Here is a 9,881-nt window from a genome sequence, read left to right as displayed (position 1 = left end):
TCAGTCTTCGGAGAGGCTGTGGTAACAACTACATGGCTCTCTCACTAGAGAGCTATACCTTCAAAATAAATGGGAAATTTAGCCTCTGCTATTAAATTACACAATAAAATATCACTTGGTAGATCATTCCAAATAAACACACTGGATAACTGAGGAAGAACCAGATGAATGCCCTATAGGTTTACAAGTAAGCCAACAACTCCAGTGAGCAGAAATATTGAGTATAAGCCCCCTAAAGCTATTAATGCAAAATAAATCCTGAAGATCAAATATTGTACACTACCTAAAACACATACACAGAAGTCATTCACTGCTTTCCCTTAACAGAAGTGAGCAAATATTTGAACATGCAGTGTGCATGTTGAAATTCCTTCCTTTGACCCTTAATCAGAACAACATAGCTATTTTAAGTAAACTTCAGGATGCTTGGAGAAGAAAAATAGGACAGCAATGATAAGGCAAATGACCAGGTTTCAATTTGGTATGTCTGCCTCATTGAAATCCACTTCAATGACACTGCTTTAACAGAGAAATTGGTTTTCCTGTCTTTTTCCAGTTCCATAGAGCTTCCAGAGGTTTTCTGATGTCAGAAGGTTCCTCACTGCCTTTGACCTTGAATTTCTCCTTGATGCATGAAAAGTTGGGTTAGTCTCCATGAATCTGCTGTACTCATTTTACACTGGTAAAAATAACTATTGAGACTCTAAGTTAATAAAAAAATAGTATCTTGGGGGTAGGCATGTAGCTTCTGCTCTAACCAATGATTTTTGGCCCAAATTTAGTGAGTCTAAAATTTTACCTTGCAATCTAAAATCACCATAGCAATTTAATTCTGGAACTGGATTTCTCAGGGTGCAAATATAAACTTCTGGCAGCCTAGTTCAGCACCCTAAAAGAATGAGTCCATGAGAGAATGTGGACTTGAATGTTTAACTGAATGTATTTGGGCACACAGTTTTGCTCCTGGCTTACCACTAAGAGTTTTTCTGCTTTATACAATGATTCTTGGGCCTGAATTCATGCCTATTTTTCTTATTTAGATTCTTCAGGAATCCTGTGACATGCTAATTTGCAAGATGAGCTATAGAAAAAGCTATTTTCAGAGATTATTACTGATGTTATTTGGGGCAAACTGAGTGACAGCTACGATTTCTTCCCTATGCTGCTGTGAAATTTCATCCATTCTTTACCAGTCAGAGCCACTCAAAAGTGGGATCATTCAAAAAATTCACAGAATTATTTTTTGTATGGCTCTGGATGATCCTGCATGCTTAAAAATATAGCACACAGTAATAAAAGACAGTTGCAATGAAATATGTTATTAAAATTGCACTTAGTCAATTTAGGTGTCAATTTCTTGTTTGTTTGCAAGACAATTCTGCAGATGAACTAAATCAGCACATCACCACAGTGTTTGAACATTAACTCTTCTTGTCATATAGTGAATAGTCATGTAGTGGAGTAAGGATCATGAAATATGTCACAAGAACAAAATCTAGCAACTGTTGAGTATGGGATTGCAAGAATGGAACTTCAGGACATAAGCAGAATTGGAGCAGATTAAGTTGAAGTTGTTCATACAAAAAGAGGCCTTTCAGTACATGCTGGTATGATAATTGGCTATGGGCCAGGCTCCTAGCCAAGTCTGCTGCCCTGACAATACAACTGACAGCTTCTTGCAAAGGGATGTGACAAAAACCGAGATAAATACTAAAGCTGTGCCAACTAACTCTGTGCTCCTGGGAGTGTCTGATGAATCTTTAGCCCAGCCAATAATGCAGGTTCTGCACTCTTTGTGCACCCAGACCCCTCATGTGAAAAGCAGAACTTTGAGTGTGAAAGCAGCTCAGTACTAGATTCTAGATATTGTTTTGAAAATCTTAAGCAGATGTGTTTTCTTGTTGTTTTTTGTTTGGTTGGTTTTTTAAATTATCTTCTTTACCTGCATGCGAGATACATCTGCCCTCACCCTCCTCATCCCTCCAAGACAGAAAACAGAATCACTGTACCTTTGATCTAGTCAAGCCTGGATATTCTGGGAAAAATCAGCTTTCCTGTTTTATCTTAGTCATTGAAGGTTGAAAATAGGATTTACAGTCATTGTAATTTTTAAGCATAGATTTCCTCCAGTACTGGCTAACGTCTTCATACTTCTTGGGCTGTATTCTCTATTTTAGAAAGTGTTGCTGATAAGAAATATTTATATAACAAGTAATTTAAAATTTATTTTTATGACAATACTGGCATTAACAGATTGAGGGTTAATGAAATTTTTCATAGTTCTGTGAAAAAGACAACCTTCTGGGTAAAAAAAAAAAAAAGTTGTGAAATCCATGGTTACTTTTGTTATCAAGTTCAAAATAAATATCAATAAAAATGTCAGTGCCTGAAGTCCTTTTGTCCCCTTCAAAGAATATATATTGAATTTTGAAAGTTTTGTAATAACAGTCTTTTGGCCTGTGATGGTTCTGGTTAGTCATCTGGAAAACAGTGGTAGAGGCATATGAAAGAAATGGGAATAGGTTTGGATAAAACAGCAGATTTTACTCTTGTTGAGACAAATAATCAATAATTGGCACTTTCAGGAAGCTGGGCAGCTCAGGGACATGGATTACCTAAAAATCGAAGTTCAATGACAGCCTTCATAAAAATTACATCAAGTTTGTAATTTAAATCCCCAACAGCAGAAATGCAAAGCAAAAGCTAAAATTCTACGTGGAATTTACCATGGACTCTTTCCTCTAGCATGCCTAAATACTGAAGAACTTATCATAAATTTTGCTTTTGCATGAAGTATTTTGCTTTCATGGCCTTGATTTGTTATGTGACATAATGTGGGGTTGTTTTTTTTAGCTGGTTAGTTTGGTTTCATTTTTTGCTTGTTAGACTGTTTGGTTTTGGTTTGTTTTTAAATTAAGAAATCTTTAAATTATCTATCTGGTTTTGTTTCTCACATTTCCAAAGTCCAAGATACTTTCAGAAATAGAACTTAGATCTGGAAAAAAAATGAATGAAATGCAGGCTGTCCTGAAGTGTAAGACCTCCTCAGGGAGTAACCAAGTGATAATATCAGTAATAATTGAAACTAGAATCATATTTTCACCCCAGAGGATCTCTAACTCATTTTCACATGGATCGAGTCAGACTTTGATTCAGCACTTTCCAGAAGTTCGTAAAAAGAGCTTCTGCCTGCAGAGACAGATATTTTAGCGTTTTTGTAAGTCCTCATCATTTATCTTCCTGCACACCAAACACTCATTTCCAGAGACAGAAATAAACAGAAGGTCATGAATTCCCAGCACTTCAGACAGCAGAGGGGTGATTGACCACAGACATATTTTTTTTCAAGCAATAATTTTTTAGAATTTTGTATAAGAGTTTTAATAGATTTCAAAAAAGCTGTGATATGTTTAATATTCAAAGACTGGATATTAAACTGGAATAATAATTATATCTACTTATGAGACTTAGAAAGTGGTGGTTACTGATATTGTTTCCATCACCTTTCATGAAAACAGAAAAGTTTATTTTGGTTTGAACTTAACTTTGAACACTACTGCATATTTTAGAAAACTGTGACTGCCTTTATTTTTAGGATATAAGTGATACAGAGAACTCTGAAACTTATTCTTACAAGACTGGCAGTGTTTTGAGACAGATACAGCCTAAAAGTTGTACATAGAACTTCTGTACCATAGAAGTTGAGGTACAGAACCATAGCAAAGTAATTTAACATACATACTAACTCTCTAACTACAGTTTTACTTTGTGCTTATAAGAGGTCTCTAACTGAAATTTGAATTACCAGAGTCTTGTGCACTAGGACAGTCAGAGCATTTCATATACAGAAGATGATATTTGTCATACCTTTCTGCTAATCTGTTTTCAAGATACGTGTCTTCAAACACACACAGCTTACACTAAAGGATGCAGTTGCGGGGAAAAAAGCTTCTTTGAACAAATAAAGGCTTCAGATAAGATTTTTTTGCAATTGCAGAAGTACCAAGCCATGTTTCGTAGTTTGTTCTTTGCTAGATATATGCCTAGAAACATACATATATCTTTCAAGAACGTCTACAGCTACAAGGGTAATTGCTACACACATCACTTGACATTGCTTCAGAATTCTTTGTTGAGTGTGAATTTCAGGAACATCACGTTTCGCCAAAAAGAAATAAAGTCCTTAGAGGGAAAACTCATCAGTTCAGAAATCTGCTATAATGGTATTTGTAAGTGAAGCTTAAATTAATAGCGTGCTGCTGGGAGAATTGGCAATCCCTTCTTTACCTTCTTAGCTATCTGTATGAGGTGTGATGAGTTTAATTAATGAAGTATGTTCCACAGATACTCATTAGACACGTTCCTTCAGGAGACATTCCATCAGTAGGATGTTAGCTAAAATAAGAATTCAATGCACTTCTTGTTCCAATTAAGTTCACTTGTACCCCCCTACACCTCTAGCATAGCATTTCTAGTAGGACATATATTCAAAATGAATACCAGAGCATTAACTGTTGCAGTAAGAATTCCTTTGCTTAATACTTATACCTTCACATTAAACACACTATGGACAGAGTGGAAAAATGGTTAGCATTGGTCTTCAACACCACAAGAAATATTAGGCATCACCAGACACAAAACATGAGGTGTTTGAAGCTCAGGACACTTCAGTGTTAGTGCCTATAACTAGCCTGTTACATATGCTTAAATATTTTAGCTCGCCTAGCCTCCACGGTTTTCTCCCCTTTAGGGAAAAGGGAGATGTTGTTCCAGCTCTGAAACAGATTGCTAACATCACCCAGAGGCTGGCTGCATGCAATTGCTATAGGTCTTTTCCTAACTAGATGGACATCGATCCCAGTGTAGGTGATCCAAACAAGGTAGCTTGTAAGGCAATTATTACGAAGGGTTGCTCCTTGGAAGTGGACATAATGTACCTCAAACAGTCTGATTTGGGGAAGTGGGATTCACAAACTGGGCTGAGGCACTGATACCTCTTGTTAAGTCCACCAGTTGCACACCTCTGGTAGACAGTCACTGCACTGGACTCAGCCACACAGTGGGATTGTGAACACCAGTCTAAGGCTGTGTGTGATGATTTCTGACCAGGAACACAAAAAAAATTAATAGTTATTCCATAATAATTTTCAATCAGAATTGTTCTTTTAAGTCAAAAATTGCCTATCCATTATAAAGACAGGAAATAAAAAATATAATTCTGGGGATATTTTTTAAATGCTAAGATCAACTATGTATGACCTGACTGGGAAGTTGTGTTCTTCAGGCATATTTGTATAATGCATGCACTGCCGAGCATCCAGCAGTGATATCTGATTTCAGGGCTGTCATAGTGTCAACAGTGTTTACAGTATCTGCAAGCTTCTCTCTATTTTTCTTTATTTATTTTAAAATTTTGGCTACCAAACTCTGTTGACAGCAGAAGTCCTGTCAAAGTGATGAAAGCGTGGACAAAAGAATAAAAGTATTACATTTGAGAACAAGTACTTTTTATGCTACTTAGGGCTGTGTTATTGTGTCACAGATGGGGATGAGAGTGAGGTGAACTGCAGCGCAGCACAGGACAGGTAGTTCACAGAGCACTGGGCAATGCAGTAGCCTCTGCAAGCCAGGGGGAACTCTGTGAGCTAATTATATAGGCCTCAGAAACAAAAGCAGGAACCAGTCTTTATGCTGAAAGATGACTAGGGATTCTGAAGACGACCTAAAACTTGTGATGAACTTGAACTCTACCCCACATGTATTTTGAGCCAGAATAATACACTGATTTCATGTATGAGACCTACTGTAGTGGGTAAACAGTCTATTTCTTCTCATTCCCTTACTCCTTTACCTGTAATGTGATAAATTGCTATGTTCTTATTGCACTAATTCAACACAACAATCAGGAATCAGGTGCCTAAATTGATTGCTAATATAAAACACATTATAGAGTGCCTCTTTGCCATATGGCATTTTTATAATGTGATTTCAGGAAGAATATCCTGAAAAACCTGTAATGGATATACTTATTAAAGCACTAAAATAATTTCATAAGTGATAAAATAACATTTGAAGCGGGTGTACGTCTTAGCTAACTTGTGCATTATAATACTCTGAAACATTACCACTGAAACTCAGGCAGGATTTCTAAGTATACACCATAATGAGCAAAACAGAAGATCCACTACAGATGATAGAGATCTTCTGGAAAGCAGAATGAACTCTATCCTCTGGCACAAACAGTATGCCTCATTTTATCACTGGGAAGTTTCTCAAAGCAAGAATGTCTTTCAAAATAAATACTTGAGGAGTACTCTGGTTACGTGTCACGCAGACCTGTAGGTCACAGGTCAGTCTCTCCCCCGTCTTCGGTCGCTCCAATCGCTGACGGGTCCGGAAACCCCGGCCCCGGCCGCCACCCGGCCCGCTCGGCGCGACCCTCACCGCCCTGCTCCAGTCGCTTCCCGGGAGCTCCGAGGGGCGGTGGCACCCGGGGGCAGGGCCGGGGCGTGGGCGGGGCAGTTCGGCCCGGCCCGGGCCAGGGCAGTCCCGCCGTGTCCCGCCGGCCCTAGGGAGCCGGTGCCGTCCTGTGTTGGCCGAGGGTGTTTTGGAGCCTTAGCGAAGCCCGTGCGGCCGCTCTCCCTTGAAAGCCGCAGAAAATGGGTTTCCTGGGCAGGCTAGCGGCGCTGCCAAAACTTAGTGGGGCGGCCGCAGGTCGGGGCGGTGGTGCCTGGCGGCGGCCGAGCCGGCCCTGCGCGGAGGTCCCGCTCCCGGCCCGGGCCGCCTCTGCCCCCCGCCCGCCGCTCGCCGGCCGCGCCGCTTCTTCCCGGGCGCTGGGCAAGTACGAGGAAGTTTTTCGGTCCTGCCTGGCGGAGCCCGAGAAGGTCTGGGGAGAAGTCGCCGAGCAGATCCAGTGGTACAAGCCCTGGGTCCGGACCCTGGAGAGGGGCAGCCTGGGGAGCGCCTCATGGTGAGTGCCCGAGTGCCCCCGGTGCGGTTCGGAGGCCGGGCACGGCCGGGGCGGCACAGCTCGGCTGTGGCGGGGAGGGAGGGCTGCCTGCACAGGGGGCTGCGGGTGTGCTGGGCTTGGGGTCATGTGCTCACCACAGAACTATCCCAGCATCTTTCTGGGATTGTCGGTCTACCATCGCTGATGGAGGAGACGACTGCGGAGATCGAAGGAGTTAAATGATTACACTTGGTTAAGCATAATCATTAAGTTAAGCAGCCTGGGCGAGGGCGTGTTAGCGTGCGCTCTGGCAAGCGTGACATGTGCGTGTGTGAGTCCATGTGCGGCTCGATGATGTAGATGAATGCTCCTGATGCTCCCCTGTCCAACCCCTTTTGGGTCTGAATTGGCAACAAGTTGCCGTGAACATCGAAACCCGGCTTCAGGTGCCAGAGGAGGCAGGTGTATGAAAACACAGGTGTATAAAAACGGTGGCTTTCGGGATTGGTTAATCTCAGATACTGTCTAAGTAGGCCATCGTTTAGATGTTGTGGTTAAGGAAATGTTTGGCAAAGGCATTGGCATTGTAATATGTATCTTCATCAGTGAATGGTGAACTACCCTAAGACAGAATATGATATCCTTATTATAAATTGCTGGATAGTATTTTCAATACTTCCTCAAAGGTAGTTTACTGTTAAAATTCTGTATTTACCATTTTGCCTCTTTTTCAGCAAGTTTACATCATGCTTTTTGATATTTTCTCTAGAAAAGCTGATGCAGAGTATAAAAGACACTGTAGGATAGGGGTCATCTTTCTTTGGTACATCAATGTTCTTTGCCCTTTTTGTATTTTTTTGGTTTGTTTTTGATTAAACTGCTAATAATTCTAAATATATAATTTAAAATATTAATCATTTTCAAATCTGTACAAATTAAGAGATACAGAACCAGTGGAGTGGAGCTTGGTTTCTTACTGGTGTCTGATATCATTGCTTGACATGTCTAGTAGTGAAAATTTATATGTCTTAAGCTAAATTATAAGCAACACCCAGCTGTGGTGGCCTGTGTAACAGTCAGAAGTTTTAAAATGGTTAGATAGGGTCCTTGAGGCTTTGATCTCGAGGTCATGGCACTTTTCAGAAAGTCTAGGTAGGATTACCCAGATAATTAGGGTCTAGACAAGAGACTAGAGAACAAGTCCTATGAGGAACAACTGAGGGAGCTGGGGTTGTTATTTAGCGTGGAGAAAAGGACGCTCGGGGGAGACGTTATTGCTCTCTGTAACTACCTAAAAGGAGGTTGTAGCCATGTGGGGGTTGGCCTCTTCTCCCAAGTAACAAGTGATAGGACCTTAAGAGGGAATGGCCTCAAGTTGCGCCAGAGGAGGTTTAGATATTAGAAATATTGGATATTAGGAATATTGCATATCAGGAAGAACTTCCTCACTGAAAAGGTTGTTAAACATTAGAACAGGCTGCCCTGGGAAGTGAAGGAATTGCCATTCCTGGAGGTATTTAAAAGATGTGTAGATGTGGCACTTAGGGACAACATGTAGTGGTGGACTTGGCAGTGCTGGGTTTAATGGTTGGACTTGATGATCTTAAGGTCTTTTCCATCCTAATTGGTTTTGTAATTCTGTGATTAAAGACCAGTAAAGCTCATTGACTGTGGCATTCCCAAACCTAATGAAATCAGTAAAATGGTTACTTTTGAAGAACTAAGGAATGAGAATATTATACATGCAAATAAACACAGTTTTGCTATCAGATTCTGTCACACAAGTGTGGTGTGATTTGCTGAGCAGGATAAGCTTGCTTCCTCAAAGTGTCATGGTTAGGTGTTTGTAAAGCATTGTGAATTCTCAGGTGGAAGTTGTTTGGCCTTTAGAGAGGGAAAATGGATATTTCATGGTCTGAAGTCAAACTTGAGTTCCAAACTCTTTTCTAGCTTCACTTTTTAACTTGCATCTTTTGTCCTTTGTGGATGCAGAAACTGAAATTATCTTTTTTTTATGCGGGCAAATAATTAAAGGGAGGTTGTACGGAAGACAGAGCCAGACTTTTTAGTGGTGTCCAGTGACAGGACCAGAGGCAATGGGCACAAACTGAAGCACAAGGTTTTCCCTTTAAGTGTCCAGAAACACTTTTTTAATGTGAGGGTGACTGAGCACTGGCACAGAGCTGGTTGTGGGATCTCCATCCTTGGAGATACTAAAATGCCATCCTGACTCTAGGCTGACCTTGTAGAAGCCTAGAAGATAAGGGTGGTAATGTGTGTGACTCAAACACCCATAGCCAGATAGCTGTGAAGCCAACCAAGGATTGTTGGTAATAACAACACTGTGAGAAAGAACAGGATGTGGCTGGAGAACGGGGCCATACAAAGGTAGGACAGCACTTTTCTGGGACAAATGTCCTTGTTCTAGCTCGTGGAGATAAGCACAACACAGTGCAGGGCAGGAGGAAGGTTGAGAAGTGGGCATGGACTGTAGGGGGGGATCAGGACCACCAAAGACTGCCGAAGCCCTCTTACCCATTTTCAGAAAGGTCTGGAAGAACGGACTGTGCATGATAACTAATTTGCATAGAAAGCAAGAAACTTATCTATGAAATGGTACCCCCACAAAGCCCAGGTGCTTGTGTGCCTCAGGTCTGGTGACAGCCCATCAGCTGGATCAACACTGGAGCCAGGACTGGTGATCTTATTTTCTTTCTTGTTTTCTTTCTCTCTCCCCCTCTTTATTTCATCTCTCTCTTTTACCTTTCACCCTACCTTTATCTAAAACCCACTGCCATGTGCTTATACTAGGTTATCAGGGACTAACTGACACCAATTTCCGTATAAAGTGTGTGGAATTTACTAATAATGTCATTCTTTTTGACAATGAGCATTTATGAATCCTTAGGTTCTGCCCTTCCCTTAAGAGTGG

General features: G+C 41.0%; 1 protein-coding gene across 3 annotated transcripts in view; it reads left to right on the top strand.

The window, feature by feature from the left end:
- The first annotated feature begins 6,505 nt into the window (after positions 1-6,505).
- ACSS3 (acyl-CoA synthetase short chain family member 3) overlaps positions 6,506-9,881 on the top strand; it is a 69,564-nt gene continuing 66,188 nt past the window's right edge. The window contains exon 1 of one of the 3 annotated variants that reach the window (XM_042017663.1): positions 6,506-6,970. In XM_042017663.1, coding sequence (XP_041873597.1) covers positions 6,660-6,970 — 311 coding nt within the window. In that variant the 5' untranslated portion in view covers positions 6,506-6,659. The remainder of the gene's footprint in view (positions 6,971-9,881) is intronic. The other 2 variants (XM_042017665.1, XM_042017664.1) reach the window with 2 other exon arrangements.

This window comes from Corvus kubaryi, unplaced genomic scaffold (genome assembly GCF_017639235.1).
Source record: "Corvus kubaryi isolate FWS band 111438036 unplaced genomic scaffold, C.kubaryi_AGA036_p1.0 137, whole genome shotgun sequence".
In the NCBI taxonomy this organism is placed as follows: domain Eukaryota; kingdom Metazoa; phylum Chordata; class Aves; order Passeriformes; family Corvidae; genus Corvus; species Corvus kubaryi.
This window is presented reverse-complemented; position numbering and strand designations above follow the sequence as displayed.